The sequence below is a fragment of the Hylobates moloch genome, unplaced genomic scaffold (genome assembly GCF_009828535.3).
Source record: "Hylobates moloch isolate HMO894 unplaced genomic scaffold, HMol_V3 SCAFFOLD_7, whole genome shotgun sequence".
NCBI lineage: Eukaryota > Metazoa > Chordata > Mammalia > Primates > Hylobatidae > Hylobates > Hylobates moloch.
In genome coordinates, this window is record NW_026652282.1 from 133,033,710 (window position 1) to 133,052,559 (window position 18,850).

General features: G+C 38.3%; 1 protein-coding gene across 1 annotated transcript; it reads left to right on the forward strand.

Moving 5' to 3' along the window:
- Positions 1-9,840: 9,840 nt before the first annotated feature.
- RAB39B (RAB39B, member RAS oncogene family) lies at positions 9,841-16,265 on the forward strand. Its single transcript, XM_032757833.2, has 2 exons — positions 9,841-10,276; positions 13,110-16,265. The coding sequence occupies exons 1-2, from the start codon at positions 10,062-10,064 to the stop codon at positions 13,534-13,536; spliced, it is 642 nt and encodes a 213-aa protein (XP_032613724.1). The 5' UTR covers positions 9,841-10,061; the 3' UTR covers positions 13,537-16,265.
- The last annotated feature ends 2,585 nt before the right edge of the window (positions 16,266-18,850 follow it).

Genomic DNA, 18,850 nt, shown 5'->3' on the forward strand with positions numbered 1-18,850 from the left:
CCCCTCCCTCCACCCCACAACAGTCCCCGGAATGTGATGTTCCCCTTCCTGTGTCCATGAGTTCTCATTGTTCAATTCCCACCTATGAGTGAGAACATGCGGTGTTTGGTTTTTTGTCCTTGCGATAGTTTACTGAGAATGATGTTTTCCAGTTTCATCCATGGCCCTACAAAGGACACGAACTCATCATTTTTTATGGCTGCATAGTATTCCATGGTGTATGTGGCACATATACACCATGTTTTAGTTCTTTGATACATCTTTAAGCTGCTTTCCACTGTGGCTTAACTCATTTACATTCCCATCAGCAATGTATAAACATTCCCTTTTTTCCACAGCCTTGCCAGCATCTGTTATTTGACTTTTTAGTAACAGCCATTCTGACTGGTGTGAGATGGTATCTCACTGTGGTTTTGATTTTTATTTCTCTAATGTGATGTTGAGCTTTTTTTCATATTATTGTTGGCCATATGTATCTTTTTTTTTCTGAGACGGAGTCTTGCTCTGTTGCACAGGCTGGAGTGCAATGGAACGATCTCAGCTCACTGCAACTTCCGCCTCCTGGGTTCAAGTGATTCTTCTGCCTCAGCCTCCCAAGTAGCTGGGACTACAGGTGCATGCCACCATGCCTGGCTAACTTTTGTATTTTTAGGAGAGGTGGGGTTTCACCATATTGCCCAGGCTGGTCTCGAACTCCTGACCTCATGATCCACCTGCCTCGGCCTCCCAAAGTGCTGGGATTACAGGCATGAGCCACCACGCCCAACTGTATGTCTTCTTTTGAGAAGCGTCTGTTCATATCGTTTGCCCACTTTTTAATGGGGTTATTTGGTTTCAGCTTGTTGAATTGTTTAAGTTCCTTATAGATTACAAGTATGAGACCATTATGAGATAGTTTGAAAATATTTTCTTCAATTTTGTAGGTTGTCTGTTTAATCTCTTATTAATTTATTTATATTTCAATAGCTTTAGGGGTACAAGTGGTTTTTGGTTACATGGATGAATTGTATAGTAGTGAAGTCTGGGCTTTAAGTGTATCTGTCACCTGAATAGTTTGCATTGTACCCAACAGGTGGTATTTTTTATCCTTCACCTCCCTCCAGCCCTCCCCCACTTCTGAGACTCCAATGTCCATTATACCATTCTGCAAACCTTTACATACCCATCGCTTAGCCCCTACTTATAAGTGAGAACATGTGGTATTCTATTTTCCATTCCTGAGTTACTTCACTTAGGATAATGGCCTCCAGTTTCACCCAAGTTGTTGCAAAACATATTATTTCATTTTTTATGGCTGAGTAGTATTCCATGGTGATATATATACATATATACTTAACCAAAGAAGTGAAAAATCTCTACTATGAAAACTGTAAAACATTGATGAAGCACTGATGAAAGAAAGAAAAAGATGAAAGGATATTGCATATTCATGGTTTGGAAGAATAAATGTTGTTAAGATATCCATACTAACCAAAGCAATCTACAGATTCAATGCACTCCCTATCAAAATTCCAGTAACGTCTTCACAGAAATAGAAAAAATAATCCTAAAATTTATATTAAACCATAAAAGACCCAGAATAGCAAAAGCCATCCTCAGAAAAAGAACAAAACTGGAGGAATCACAGTACCTGACTTCAAATTATACTGCAGAGCTATAGTAACCAAAATAGCAAGGTACTGTCATAAAAACAGACACATTGACCAATAGAACAGAAAAGAAAATCCAGAAATAAATCCATGCATTTACAGTCAACTCATTTTTGACAAAAGTGCCAAGAACATGCATTGGGAAAAGGACAGTCTCTTCAACAAATGCTGTTGGGAAAACTGGACATCTATTTGCAGAAAAATGAAACTACCCCATATACAAGAATCAAATCAAAATAGATTAAATAATTAAATCTAAGACCTGAAACTATGAAACTACTACAAGAAGACATTGGGGAAACATACCAGGGCATTGGTCTAGGCAAAGATTTCTTGAGTAAGACCTCAAAAGCACAGGCAAGCAAAGCAAAAATGGACAAACAGGATCACATCAAGTTAACAAGCTTCTGCACAGCAAAGGAAACAATCAGCAAAGTGACAAGACAACCCACAGAATGGGAGAAAATATTTAAGAATACTCATTTGACAAGAGATCAATAACCAGAATATACAGGGAGCTCAAACAATTCAATAGGAAAAAAACAAATAGTCCAATTTAAAAATGGGTAAAAGATCTGAATAAACGTTTCTCAAAAGAAGACATACAAATGGCAAACAGGTATATGAAAAAAATGCTCAACATCACTGATCATCAGAGAAATGCAAATCAAAACTACAATGAGATACCATCTAACCCCAGTTAAAATGGCTTTTATGCAAAAGATGGGCGATAACAAATGCTGGTGAAGATGGTGAAAAAGGGGGAACCCTCATACACTGTTGATAAGAACATAAATTAACATGACCACTATGGAGAACAGTATGGTGGTTCCTAAAAAAATAAAAATAGAACTACCATATGATCCAGCAGTCTCACTGCTGGGTATATATCCAAAAGAAAGACAATCAATATATTGAGGAAATATCTGCACTCCCATGTTTATTGCAACACTATTCACAATAGCCAAGATACAGAAGCAACCTAAGTGTTCATCAACAGATGAGTGAATTTTTAAAATGTCTGACAGGTACACAATGAAATAGTATTTGGTCATGAGAAAGAATGAAATCTTGTCATTTGCAACAATATGAATAGAACTGGAGGATATTATATTAAGTGAAATAAGCCAGGCACAGAAAGACAAAAATCACATGTTCTCACTCATATGTGAGCTCTAAAACAAAATTTAACTAATGGAGATAGAGAGTGGAATCATGTTTTCCAGAGGGTGGGAAGAGTAGTGGAAGGGGAATAAAGTGGGCATGGTTAGATAGAATAAATAACATCTAGTCTTCAGCAGCACAATAGGGTGACTACAGTTAACACTAATTTATTATGTTCTTCAAAATAACTAAAATAGTAGAATTCTAATGTTCCTATCCCAAAGAAATGATAAGGGCTTGAGGTGATGGATACCCCAATTACCCTGATTCAATCATTACACGTTGGATGCCTGTATCAAAACACCACATGTAACCCATAAATATATACAACTATTATGTACCCATAATAATTAAAAATAAAAAAATGAAAAGTGGGAAAAAATGATTTACCACTTACAAGGGAACCCTAATAAGATTAACAAATGACATGTCAGCAGAAACAATGGAGTCCAAAAACAATGAGGTAACATATTCAGAGTGATCAAAGAAAAAAGTCACCCAAGAATTTCATATCCAGCAAAGCTATCATTCAAAAAAAGAAAGCAAATAACGACATTCCCAGATAAACAAACAAAAACTGAAGAATTTGTTGCTAGCATGTCCACCTTGCAAGAAATATTGAAGGAAGATATTCAGACTGAAAGCAAGTGATCTCAGATGATAATTCAAATCCACAGAAACAAATAAAAAACCAGAACACCGGTAATTATGTAATTATAAAAGACTGCATAAATGTATATTTTTCCTTTTTTTCTATTAATTGATTAACAAAGCAATTCCATAACATATGTATAAAATGTATTTTTCAGTCTATAACATAGAATGCAGTATATTTGCCAAAAGCAACACAAAAGAGGTGGCTGAGAGCAAAGCGATATTGGGATAAGCAAATATAGATGATAAAGCAATAATTATAACAATGCATTGATAGGTTTGTAAAATTAATAGACATAATATGCATAACATTAGTACCATTAAAAAACAGAAAAGACAATAGAACTATACAGGAGTCTGGGCGTAGTGGCTCATGCCTGTAATCCCAGCACTTTGGGAGGCCCAGGCAAGTGGATCACTTGAGGTCAGGAGTTCAAGACCAGCCTGGCCAACATGGTGAAGCCCCGTCTCTACTAAAACTACAAAAATTGGCCAGGTGTGGTGGTGCACGCCTGTAGTCCCAGCTACTTGGGAGGCTGAGGCAGGAGAATTGCTTGAACCTGGGAGGTGGAGGTTGCAGTGAGCTAAGATCGTGCCACTGCACTCTAGCCTGGGTGACAAAGCTAGACTCCATCTCAAAAAAAAAAAAAAAGAACTATATAAGAATAATGTTTCTATATGTCACTAGAATAAAGCTAGTATAAATCTGAAGGTGATTCTCATAAGTCAGGATATATATGGTAAGATCTAAAGCAACCACTAAAAAATACTTCAAAATATAGTGAAAAAATTTTAATCAAGAATTAAGAAACTCAAATGGTACATCAAAAAATATTCACCTAGTGCAAAAGAAAGCAATAAGAGAAGACTAGAGGAACAAAAATATTAAGACATACAGAAAAACAAATAAATGGCTGACATAAATCCCACTATATCAATAAATAACATTAAATGTGAACAGATTAAACAATCTGTTTAAAGAAAAGCAAAGATTATATGGCTAGATGTTTCGATTGATACAACTATATGCTGTCTACAGCAGACACTTTATATTCAAAGATACAAAGTGAGTGAAAGTAAAATGATGGAAAAATACATATCATGCAAACACCAACCACAAGAAAGCTGAAGTGACTATACTAATATCAGAAAAAATAGACCTCAAAACAAAAACAGCTACTAAAGAAGGACAATTCATAGTGATAAAAGGGTCAATCTATCAGAAAGATACAATTACAAACATATATGCATCTAACAATAGAGCTCCAAAATATGTGAAGCAATAACTGACAGTTAAAGTGAAAAATCATTCTACAAGAATAGTTGGAGGCTTCATTCTCCACTTCCAATAATATGTAGAACAACCGTACTGAAGATCAACAAGGAAACAGTAGACTTAAGTCTAAGTCTTTATAAACCAACTAGACATAACAGTTATATATATATATGAGCAGAGGATATATTCTTTTCAAGTGTATATGGAGCATTATCCAGAATAGACTATATACTATGCCAAAAAAACAAACATCAAGAAATGTAAAAGGATAGAAATAATACAAAGTATGTTTTCTGACCACATGGAATGAAATTAGAAATCAATAGTAGGAAAAAGATATAAGAAACTCACAAATATGTGAGAATTAAACAAAACACTAATAAATAACAAATGGGTCAAAGAAGAGATCAAAAGGAAAATCAGAAAATACTTTCAGATAAATCAAAATGAAGACACAAGAAAGATACCAAAACTTATGGGGTTCAGACAAAGCAGTACTCAGAGGGAAATGTATAGCTATAAGTGCCTTTATTAAGAAAAAAAATCTCAAATCAATAACTTAACCTTACAACTTAAGAAACTGGAAAAAGATGAGCTAACTAAAAGAAAATCAAGCAAAAGGAAGAAAATAATAAAGATTAGGGCAGAGATAAATGAAACAAAGGGAATAAACAATAGAATCAATGAAACTAAAAGTTGGTTCTTTGAAAAGAACAACAAAATTGTCAAACCTCTTTTTTGGTTCCATATGGAATTTAAAGTAGTTTTTCCCAATTCTGTGAAGAAAGTCAATGGTAGCTTGACTGGTCATTAGAGAAATGCAAATCAAAACCACAATGAGATAATATCTCATGCCAGTTAGAACGGCAATCATTAAAAAGTCAGGAAACAGTGGCACGTGCCTGTAATCCCAGCTACTTGGGAGGCTGAGGCAGGATAACTGCTTGAGCCCAGGAGATGGAGGTTGCAGTGAGCCGAGATCATGCCACTGCACTCCAGCCTGGCCCCACAGAGCGAGACTCTGTCTCAAAAAAAAAAAAAAAAAAAAAAGGAAACAACAGATGCTAGAGAGGATGTGGCGAAATAGGAACACTTTTACACTGTTGGTGGGAGTGTAAATTAGTTCAACCATTGTGGAAGGCAGTGTGGTGATTCCTCAAGGATCTTGAACCAGAAATACCATTTGACCTAGCAATCCTATTACTGGGTGTATACCCAAAGGATCATAAATCATTATACTATAAAGACACATGCACACGTATGTTTATTGCAGCACTGTTCACAATAGCAAAGACTTGGAACCAACCCAAATGCCCATCAGTGATAGACTGGATAAAGAAAATGTGGCACATATACACCATGGAATACTATGCAGCCATAAAGAAGGATGAGTGCATGTCCTTTGCAGGGACATGAATGAAGCTGGAAACCATCATTCTCAGCAAACTAACAGAAGAACAGAAAACCAAACACCGCATGTTCTGACTCATAAGTGGAAGTTGAACAATGAGAACACATGGACACAGGGAGGGGAACATCACACACTGGGGCCTGTTGGGGGTGGAGGGGTAGGGGAGGGATAGCATTAGAAAAAACACCTAATGTAGATGACAGTTTGATGGGTGCAGCAAATCACCATGGCGCGTGTATACCTATGCAACAAACCTGCACATTCTGCACATGCATCCCAGAACTTACTATTTAAAATAAATAAACAAATAAATAAAAACTATTAGGACTAATAAGCAAGTTCAGCAAGGTTGGAGGATATAAAATAAATATGCAAAAATTAATTGCATTTTATAAACTTGCAAGGAGCAATCTAAAAATGAAATTAAGAAAACAATTCCAATCACAATAGCATCATAAATAACAAAATACTTGAAGTACAAAACTTCTGCACTGAACACTATGAAACATTGTTAAAACAAGTTTTAAAAACCTAAATAAATGGAATGATATCCATCTTGTGTTCATGGATCGAAAGACTTAATTTTGTTAAGACAGCAACACTCTCCAAATTGATCTACAGAGTCAAATCAATACCTATCAGCATTCCAACTGCCTTATTTGCAGAAACTGATAAGGTGTTCTTAAAATTCATACGAAATTGCAAGGGGCTCCAAATGACCAAAACAATCTTTGAAAAGATTGGATCCTCCACAGTAGGAGGACTCACACTTTCTGATTTCAGAACTTTCTACAAAGCTACAACAGTCAAGACAGTGTCATACCGGCATAAGGGCAGACATATAGACCAATGTGTATTGACCATTTCATTTCCTCTTCTGGGAATTGTCTGTTTATATACTTTGTATTTTTTATGTGTAATCTTTTATCATTGCCTTACTGTTTTAAAAAAATCAGCTTTATTAACATAGAAATAGAAAGTCCAAAAACACATCCATACATCCATGGTCAATTGATTTTCCAGAGTGTCAGAATCATTCCATAGAGAAAGAATAGTATCTTCAATAGAGTGCTGGGATAGCTGGATATCCACATGCAAAGGAATGAATTTGAACCCCTTCCTCACACCATGCATAAAAACGAACACAAAATGGATTATAGACCTAAACGAATGAACTAAAACTATAAAACTCTTAGAAGAAAGCATGAGTAAATCTTCATGACCTTGGATTAGGCAAAGTATTCTTATACATGACACCAGAAGTGTGAGCAAAAAAAATAGAAACTCGATAAATTGTACTTCTTAAAAATCTAACTTTGTTTTTCAAAGGGCACCCTCAAGAAAGTGAAAAAAAAAGAACACACTGAATTGGAGAAAATATTTGCAAATCATATATGTGATAAACAACTTGTGTCTGGCATATATAAAGAACTCTTATAACTCAATAATACAAAGACTAGTAATCCAGTTTAAAAATGGGCAAAAGATCTAAGTCAATATTTTTCCAAGGAAGATACACAAATAGCCAATAAGAATGTAAAAATATGCTCGACGTCATCAGTCATTAGGGAAATGCAAATGAAACTAGAATACGGTACCACTTCACATCCGTGTTAGAGAGAATGTGGAGAAACTGGAACCCCATACACTGCCAGTGGGATGTAATATGGTACAGCCACTGTGAAAGTCAGGCATTTCATCAAAGGGTTAAACATAGAGTTGCCACAGGACTGCGGAATTCCACTCTTAGGTATAAATCCCAAAAAACTGAAAACAGATATTAAAAAAAAACCTTGTACATGAATGTTCGATGGTAGGATTATTTAGAATAGCCAAAAGGTGGGAACAACCCAAATGTCTCTCAATGAATGAATGGATAAACAAGAAGTGGTCCATCCATACAACGGAATAGTATTCAGCCACGAAAAGGAATGAAGTACTGATACTTGCTATAGTGTGAATGAACCTTGAAAACATTACGCTAAGTGAAAGCAGCCAGTCACAAAAATGCACGTATTATATGATTTCATGTATATGAAATGTTCAGAATAGGGAAATTTATAGAGACAGAAAGTACATTAATGGTTGCCAAAGGCTGGAGGAACATGGGATAGAGAGATGATAGCTAAAAGGTTCCGGGTTCCTTTTTTTTTTAAATATATATATATATTTTTATTATACTTATTAAGTTCTAGGGTACATGTGCAGAACATGCAGGTTTGTTACATATGTATACATGTGCCATGTTGGTGTGCTGCACCCATTAACTCGTCATTTACATTTACATTAGGTAAATGTAATCCCTCCTAATGCTATCCCTCCCCCCCCCTCCCCCCCACCCCTCTGGGTTACTTTTTGAAGTGATAAAAATGTTATAAAATTAACTGTGGTGCTAGTTGTACATATCTGTGAGTATATTAAACACCTATGTTAAGAATTGTTCACTTTAAATGGGTGAATTGTACAGTATGTGAATTTTCATGTTAATGAGGCTGATTTTTTTTAAAGAGTAAGGCAATGATAAAAGATTACACATAAAAGGCCGGGCGCGGTGGCTCACGCCTGTAATCCCAGCACTTTGGGAGCCTGAGGCGGGCGGATCAAGAGGTCAGGAGATCAAGTCCATCCTGGCTAATACAGTGTAACCCTAGCTCTACTAAAAATACAAAAAATTAGCCGGGCGTGGTGGCGGGCGCCTGTAGTCCCAGCTACTCGGGAGGCTGAGGCAGGAGAATGGCGTGAACCCGGGAGGCGGAGCTTGCAATGAGCCAAGATCGCGCCACTGCACTCCAGCCTGGGCGGCAGAGCGAGACTCCAGCTCAAAAAAAAAAAAAAAATTACACATAAAAAATACAAAGGATATGAAGAGACAATTCCCAGAAGAGGAAATGAAATGGTCAGTCAATACACAAGACTTGGTATTGACCTCATCAGTAGTCAGAGAAATGTAAAATAAAGCAATGAGACATATTTTTATTTAACTACATTCTATTGAGAAGAATTAAGAAAGAATAAAACATACATATGATGCTTGAAATAATGCAGAGCGATGGTCTTTTCCCACATTGCTGGGTAGAATTTAAACTGCTAAATAGTTTTGGAAAGTAGAATGCCCATGTCCATTAAATTTAAAATACATCTACTCTTTGAATTCATGGTCCCTTTTTTAAGACTCTAGCTCATAGAAATAAAATACGTGTGGCTACACTTTAAAGAATCTTTATTGCAGCATTGTTATAACAAAAGGGAAATTAGGTGGAAATGGAAAGATATTTATGATGTTTTATTAATTGCAAAAAGCAATTATTAATTGAAAATAAGGCCCCAGTTTAATTTTTGTAAAAACAAACAGCAATAAATGCATATAGGAATACAAACACATATAATATTTGTGTGTTTATGTGAGCATGGAAACACTTGTAGACTAATATATAATTATGTACCTTCCCTTTTTTGCGCAGTTTTGTATTGCTTTGCTAGTTTCCATGAAAAGGTATGACATTTGCAGTTTGAACGACAGAGAACAGTTTTAATTAACAGACGGTGGGTGGGGTAGTTAGAAAGGGAGGGAACGCGCTAATTTTGCAGCCATTTTGTGTGCGCTCCTCTTACAGACAGTGCGGTCGGCCCAGGCGTCGCGTCTACGCGGGGGATTACAGTAACCCGGTTGTCAGTGATGAGTCAGAGTGCGTGGTGCTGATGCTGCTGCCATTTCATCACCTTTGCGAGCGCAGCATCCTTCCCTCCGCTCTCCGGGCGCCTGGGCCTACCCAGCTTCGGGCTCCCAGGCCAGCGATGCGCTCGCGGCTGAGCTAGATCCTGCCGAGCCGCGCTCTCTGAGGCGTCGGCGGGGCGCCCCCTCCCGCCGTCCCCGGTCCGGGCCAAGGAGACCTGCAGAGCCGCGGCCATGGAGGCCATCTGGCTGTACCAGTTCCGGCTTATTGTCATCGGGGATTCCACAGTGGGCAAGTCCTGCCTGATCCGCCGCTTCACCGAGGGTCGCTTTGCCCAGGTTTCTGACCCCACCGTGGGGGTGGATTTTTTCTCCCGCTTGGTGGAGATCGAGCCAGGAAAACGCATCAAGCTCCAGATCTGGGATACCGCGGGTCAAGAGAGGTTCAGGTGGGAGCGCAGTCTGGGCCCGCAAGCAGTGGGAGGGTCTTCGGGGTTTGCACCGCCTCTGGGGAGAGAGGACTTCCTGGTCCTAGGTGCAGTCCAGGAGGGCAACACCAAGGGTCTTAGGGATTCTGCCAAAGCCCATCTTCGGCTAACCCGGAGTTCAGTGCAAGGAAAGAAGCGCCCTGGCAGGGAAGGCCGGTCAATAACACATATTGCTTGCACTACAACTCCACCAACCTGCTCCTTGGTGGCTAATAAACTAGCTGGAATTGATCTCTGTATCTCTAATTCATCAATCTCAGTCCCTATGTTACACAGTTTCGAAAACGTTCCCAGGTCATCCTAACATAACTGACAGAGATTTAGATGCATAAACACATGTGTATTATGTTTTATTTCCATATCTGTGTGTGTGCACATATATATGCTAACATATGTTCTAACATAAAGGAAATAGATACGATTGATTCCTTCTTGCAACCAGCACACATTCAGTGATCATCTACTATGTGCCAGACTCTGGGCTTGTTTCTGGGAAAACAGTGTGAGGAAACTCACACAAGGGGATGCCATGTAATGTAAACAGACAAAGCCCCTTCACTCTTGGAACTTCTGTGCTAACACAGTTGAGGGAAATAGATAATCAGCAATTACAAAAGTGTGTCTTGCTCATATTTTTATGCCCACTCCCTACTGTAACACTTGGCACAAAATGAACATGCTTAATTTCAATCAATGAATTTATTGAATAATCAATGAATATGTTTACTTTCACTCAGAACCCTTTGCTTTTCTATTGTAGCATGTATTATTTGTAATTATATGTATGAACACAGAGGAGGAATAATAACTGGAGAAGATGAGACCAGATGAGTATGACTGCCCAAGCAAAGACAGGAAACGCCCAGGGATAGGAAACAGCATGAATAAAGACAGAAGTGAGAGGGAGCAGAGTGTACACAGAAAACTTTGCAGAGAACAATTTGAACTAAAGTACAGCAGCAGGAACCAGATCAAGAAAACTCAATAGCCCAAGTTTATGATCATTTACTCATTTATCTACTGAAAACTAACTAAGCATAGAAGATACTGGTTGGGTAATTGAAGAGGGGTAAGGAGAAGAAATAATTACAAACTTAAGTTGCCTCCAGCTCCCCACTTCCACAAACAACACTGGAAAATATCACAGGTTCACTTTGAACTTGCGATTGCATTTCTCCTAAGCAAAGAAAGGTATCTTTTATGTGTTTGTTGGAATTTCTTTCTATATGAACAGCCTGTTCAGGTCCACTGCTTATTATTTATTGGGCCCTATGGACTTATACGAGTACTTTATAGGTTAAGAATATTAACCCTTTCCTGTCATGTATGTTGTAAGATATGTTCCTAGTTTATCATTTGTCTTTTCACATTATTTAAGATTTTTTAATGTAGGGAAGAATTTAAGGTTTATGTAGCCTTATGTCCATGCTTAGAAAGCCTTTGTCACTTTCTTTGCTAAGTACTCACAAACAATTAATGTAATAATATATTCCAGAGTTTTGACAGTGATCTACAGATTGCTTGTTGATTTCTTGAATCAAGCTTCTCACAAATCAAAACCTTTGTTTGTTCATGTCTAAATTTTCTGGTAAATCTACCATTCTCCATGAATCTTCAAACCTAAGAGTCAAGAAATGCTTTCAGTCCCCAGGGCTGATTTGCCTGATTCTGGAGACTTAAAGTCATTTGTAAGTTTTACCATCATCTAGCTTGGACTGTAGGTCCCTGGACAATGCTTGTTCTGTTAACATTGGGCCATTTTCTCTAAGCTATTGAGTCCTTCATTGTCTATCTTCTTTATCTGAGGAAACAGAAAACCTAAAAATAGACATAGATAAAAAAAATCACATTAGTCTAAAGCAAGTGATTGCAGAGACAAATAGGCCTATACCCTGTAATAAGCTTTAATACACTGTAAGCAAAGTGCCATGATGTATATTTATAATGAGGCTCCTCAAGTCAAGAAGTTAAAACATGTGAAGTTCCTTCTGATGGCTTCTGAGGTGGCCTCTTTGAAATGTGTCTGGAACCAGGGCTGAGAGACACTTTGCCTGAACCCTTCGCCACCTCTCTTTTTCCCATTCGCACAGGCTTTGAAAATAAAAAATAAAATTGTGTTTCTCCTCACAGAAGAGATTGAGGATCTTTGTTAGCTAATAATAATAATAATAATGATAATAAAAATAATAATAATGGAAAGAGGAAAGCATGGTAATTATAAATGGAAAAAATGGAGTGGCAAGATACCTACTTTAAATATTTTGTTAACTGTCATAAATTCATTTCTATGTTTTAAAAATCCTGTTTCAACTGCTAGCATTTGTAATGAACTCTCCACGTCACAGAACACTTTAATATCCATTGTTTCATTTTGCCTCATGGTAACACTGTGACTTAGGTATCCTATTTTGCAGAAAAGGAAGTCTCTGTCAGTTATTCAGGTTTGGGGGGTGGGAGAGTTAGTTGTAGTTTTACCTGAAGGCAAGAAATAGAACTAAGTTATGTCCCAGGGTCACTCTCCAGTGCTGAATCCATGGAAAATGCCTAAAAGTTCATGAACATTCATTTCTAGAAGATGCCCATGTCAAAGTTTTGCCCAACTGGAAACTCACATATTAGTAGTGTTATGGAATGCCATTTGTATTCCCTTGTTTTTTTTTTAAAAAAAAAAAAAAGAAAATCATTTTTATTAAAGGACTGTGTCACTAACCAGGAACACTTGAATATACTGAGTTCATTGACATGCAGAAGTTTGGGCACGGCCTTTATTCTTTACTTCTTTCTTGTGTTTTAGATCCATCACTCGCGCCTACTACAGGAACTCAGTAGGTGGTCTTCTCTTATTTGACATTACCAACCGCAGGTCCTTCCAGAATGTCCATGAGTGGTTAGAAGAGACCAAAGTACACGTTCAGCCCTACCAAATTGTATTTGTTCTGGTGGGTCACAAGTGTGACCTGGATACACAGAGGCAAGTGACTCGCCACGAAGCCGAGAAACTGGCTGCTGCATACGGCATGAAGTACATTGAAACGTCAGCCCGAGATGCCATTAATGTGGAGAAAGCCTTCACAGACCTGACAAGAGACATATATGAGCTGGTTAAAAGGGGGGAGATTACAATCCAGGAGGGCTGGGAAGGGGTGAAGAGTGGATTTGTACCAAATGTGGTTCACTCTTCAGAAGAGGTTGTCAAATCAGAGAGGAGATGTTTGTGCTAGTCAGTTCTTTTATTTCCAAAACATGCTCTCCTACTTGAACTGAAAAGTAAGAGAAATAAATAGAATCTTTGTGTAACTGATGAGAACTCAACCTCCATTTGGATACCAAGTGAGCCTCCTTCTCAGGGGGACTCTGACAGACTCGTGTGCGGGTGGATGGGGGTGCCTGAGTGCTGTGACCAAGGGACTGAATTGCTGACATGGACCGGGCCAGGCACTGTTTTGTGGCCCATGCTAGGCAGTGGCTGCTCCATGAGCCCTTTGTGGACCACGTTAAGGGCCTGGGGTTTAGGAAGCTAAAGTCCCAGGAAAACATACCTACGGACAGGACAACTACTCCTTGGTATTTGAGCTCACTTATAGGCCATGAACATAAAGAAATACATAAAGGGGAAAAAAGTATCACATTGGGGACAATTAGCATAACTAAACAAAGATTATGAGCTCTACTTATTCTGTGAGAATAGCCTGCACCAAAGGTGTTTGCTGGGTTTGGTTAAAAGGTACCAATTAACTTTTAACAGCTTTCTGTAAAATGAGGAACACAGACCAAAAGGTCTGGTGTTCAAGTAAAAATGATGTGAATATGAAAAATAAGGCGATCTACACAGTTATTAGCACATTTCAGAAAATGAACACCCTTGTGATAGAATTACCAGCTGTATGAAACAAATTGTCCCATGCAAATTACCCTATAACTAGGAAAGAGACACTATAACCCAAATACCATACCCCCTTTTTCCTTTGACCACGCCTGGAGTTTCACTGCCTTGGCACCTGCAATCTGGAAGTAAACAGTCTGCTTGCTTCTTTAGGCACCTGACAGTGACAACACAGGGACTGCCTCTGAAAAGAGCCCTGAGGCAAACACTCTCTCCTGCTGAACAGGAGGCACTGTAACCCTTACAAACAGCTTACAGTTACTTGAGCTACTTATTTGATCATCGTAACAGGCCTACGAGGTTTTTGCCCCATTTTTACAGAACAGTAAACTAAGAGCCATGAGAATCACTTGGCCAAGGTCAAGGACTCGTGACTTCTAGCTCTTTTCACTGCATCATACTGCTGTCAGATAAATAAATGATTATGAATTTGTTTACTTGGGAGGAGATATGACTGTAAATAAATGTTTTCTACATGTTAGGATATGTTTTCCTTATTGATTACAACTCAGCTATAATCCTGAGGGAACATGGGAAGGAATCAAAGGTAAAGCCCATTCAGGTATTATTGACAAGAGGGCTTTAAACAAGTGAATAATTGCACAACTAAAAAGACATTAGAATTGTGTGGGCTATAAGTGTTCTTATCACTGAGACACAGTGGATTTTTACTGAAAGGAACCACATACAGCAATGGGGACTGGGATAGGGATAAAATACCCACCCCAAAATGACCTTGGCCACCTGTCTGCCATATACGTACACTGAGTTCCTGTCTACCCAAGAGAGTCAGCCCTTAATTCTCAGGTGAACAAACAGCTAACTGCATCAGCAAATTGGAATGGCTGGCTTGAAGTTTCCATTATTTTCTTGAAGAGAGGTGATGCTTTAAATTACTTTTTGGATTGTAGCCAGTTCAGCTAGGCAAAAGCCATACTTTTCACAATTTAAAAAAAAACTATTCTGACTAGAGTCAGGTTTCTCATATCCATTGTGATAGGAAGGCCTAAGAATGGAAAATTGCTTTGAGATATAATATTGAACTTCAGTATGAATGTGACTGAATCTGAAAGTTTGGGAATTTGCTTCAGCCAGAATAAAGAAGCCAAATCATGAAAATTATGGAAGACTATTCTGCCACCTGTGCCCCAAGTTGGATGAGCAAATCACTTTGGATCAATTCACAGCATTAACTACAAGTGAACTGATCATCTTCTCTATATTCATTTCACAAGAGCTGGCTTAGGTGGGGTAATTAAATTGCCACCTTCATGGTTGTAAAAGACAAATGAAACATGGCAAATTTGATTAACACAAAATTTCATCAACTGCTGTACTTAATTATGTTTAGAAGATTCTGAAAGCAAGATTATCCAGTGGGTAAATGAGAGTTGAGTGGATTCTGTCAGTTCAAAAAAGGAAAGAAACAAAACCCTACAATTTTCTTCACTAAAATTTATTATATGTACACTATTCCCACTCCTGGCATTTTCTGGCAGGTTTAAAAATATTCAGCATAAATCCAGCAGAGGTGGCTGAGCTTAATTGCTTAAGTAAGTTCTAGAAAATTTAAAAATCATTTTAGTAGAATTCAGTACCGTTGTCACTGCAATAAGTGGGTTTTAGAAAATAAGTGTGAAAAAAATCAGGTGTTAATATAATACTAAGGATAAAGCTTTAGAAGCTATTTTACTACATAGGTAAAGAAAAGATAAACTAACTTGTAACAAAGACCACAACTGCATGTTGGATTAGATTGTCTCATATTTCAGAATAAAATGTACTGTATACTTTTCCTCACTTTGTTGTGCACTGTAATGAAATGTGAAAAATGCTTTATTTAGCTGTATGTGAATGAAAATATGCTTGTATTTAGTAAAATGATTGATTATGTGACTGTGAGATTCCAAGTGTGTGTTATAGCTATTTCCAGAATCTGTTACTACAGTGTAGCAACTACTACCAAGGATATCAATAAGATGTGACATATACCATACACAATCGTATTCACCATTATCTTAAAGCCAGAAAGAGAATATAATTTTTGAAAGTTATCTGACCATCATATCAAAAGTCACTGGGACCTCAATATTTCCTGGTGAGCCTATGCCACTTTGAGAAAAGTTGGTTCTGTCAAGCGTAAATCTTCATCATGGTGATTTTTAATCAAGAGTCTTAATTCTGTTGCCAAGTAGTTGATTACAACTATTATGTTCCCTGGAAAGTCTTCTTTTTTCCAGGCTAAGTTGCCTCAGCTTTTTCAAATCCTACTACAGCATGCTTTTTATGCCAGGATCACTTACAGTGTGGCACCGACATAAGAACACAATAGTTCAGCACATTTCCCAGGATTGATAGTACACATGTGGATGGGGGGAGGGTAAAAAAAAAAAGGAAAGAGAATGGATTCTGAGTCTGGGCATAAGTAGATAGGTAGCCTAAGTTCTGTACCGCTTTATCACTTTTATAGTTAAGAGGGAATGGAAGGGAGGGAAGGGGAGAAGAAGGAAAGAAGAAAGGAAAATAAAACAATGTAACATCTCCTTCTCCTTAAAATGCTCCCCAGAGCTTGATCATTTTTCTTCATTTATATTAATTCTCTTGGTGGCTTCATTCAGTCCCATGGCTATAAATTAAATCTATAAGTCAATGAGTCCTGAATTTTTATCTTCAACTTGTCTATTTCCCATGGACTCCAGACCCTTATAACCAACTGTTTACCTGACATCCCCACTTGAATGTCTATCAGGCATCACAAATTTAACATGTCCCAAATCATGCTCCTAATCTTCCTCCCCAAATATGTCCCTCTCATAGTCTTCCCCTCCTCAGTAAATGGCAACTTTGTCCTTTCATCCACCTTTGCCAAAAATCTTGGTATCATCCTTGACTCCTTTCTTTCATAGTCCACATCTGATCTATCGGGAAATTATGCTGGCTCTACCTTAAAAGTATAACCAGAATATGACAGCTTTTCACCATTCTCAATGCTAACACGCTGGTGCTGTCCACTATCATTTTTCTGAGTTATTGTGACAGCTGGTCTCCCTGCTGCCCCTCTTGTCGTCTCCCCTTCCCCACCCCTGCCATGCTTGCAGTTTATTCTCCACAGAGCAGCTAGAAGGAGCCTGATAAAAACATTAGTTATAAGCAATCGTCTACTCATAATTCGCCAGTGGTTATACATTTTACTCAGCTTAAAACCCAAAGTCCTTCCAATGGCCCGCAGAAGAACCCTTGGAAATAAATTCCATCTCCATCTCATCACCTCTGTAACCTCATTTCCTACTGCTAACCCTCTTTATTTTACTCCAGTTACATGGGTTCCTTTCCTGTTCTTCAAACACACTAAGCACATTCCCACCTCAGGGACTTTGTATTTGCTTTTCCCTCTGTCTGGCATTCTTTTTCCTGAGATACCTGCATGGATTGCTCTCTCACCTTCATCAAGTTCTGGAGCCAGCAGCTTCCAAGAGTTGGAAGCAGTTTCCTCATCCTAGGGAAGACGTGGCTCCAAAAGTCATTGCTGACAGCTCAACCTAGAGTCTTACTCTTTAGTCTTCCCTGGGTAACAATAAAGTGTAGGGCACACAGAAAAGGGAAAGGAAACTTACAAGGAGACAATGAAATCCTGGAGAGTACAGTTTTATAGGATGGCGTGAACAGTAGTATCAAAATGCAGCAGTCGATTCAGAAAGATAAAAACGAAAATGAATCCGCAGGATTTGAAAGAACAGGAAGTCATGAGTGGCCTTTGCTGGCATAGTGTTGGTGGAATGATTGCTGCCTATATTAAGCCTCTCAGGAACTTGGTGTTCTCAGTTCTGTCACAGGACCAATTCTCTTCTCTCTTTCTTCTCTCTACCCTCTCCTCTCCCTAGACATTCTTACCTACTCTCGTGACTTCAGTTACCATCTTTCCATTGCTAATTCCAAAATCAGTAACTCTAGCTCACTGTTCTGAACGTTATACCAATACAGCCAACTTGCCTACTAAACAAACCACAAATTTCTCAAACTCAACATATCCAATACTAAAATCAATGTCTATCAAAATGACACCACCATTCACAGAAATTGGGAGTTATTCTTAATTCCTCACTCCCCCTCACTTCTCATATTAAATCCCTCATCTAGCACTGTCAACTCTAACTTCAAAATATATGTCTGACCCTGGGCAACACAGTGAGACCCCATCTCTACTAAAAAAAAAAATAGCCCAGCATGGTAGCAGATGCCTCTAGTCCCAGCTACAAGGGAGGGTGAGGTGGGAGGATCACTTCAGTGAGCTGTAATCACACCACTGCACTCCAGCCTGGGTGACAGAGCAAGACCCTGCCTCAAATAAATAAATAAATAAATAAATAAATAAATGTGTGTGTGTGTGTGTGTGTGTGTGTATACGTCTGCCATTTTTCTCCATCTCCATTGATATCACGTTTGTCCAGGCCACTATCAACTCTTACCTGAACTACTTCATTATCTTCCTAACTAGCCTCCCTACTCCTTGTTCCCACTCCCATGATACATTCTCAACATAACAGCCAGAGTGATCTTTTTACAACATAAGTCAGATCAAGTAATTCCTCTGATTAAAACCCACTGATGGTTTATTGTCACATTTAGAACAAAATCCAAATAAACCCTACATT

Coding starts and splice junctions, on each gene's coding strand:
- RAB39B (XM_032757833.2), top strand. CDS start 10,062: ATGGAGGCCATCTGGCTGTACCAGTTCCGGCTTATTGTCATCGGGGAT. Junction 10,277..13,109: donor GCGGGTCAAGAGAGGTTCAG/GTGGGAGCGCAG, acceptor CTTGTGTTTTAG/ATCCATCACTCGCGCCTACT.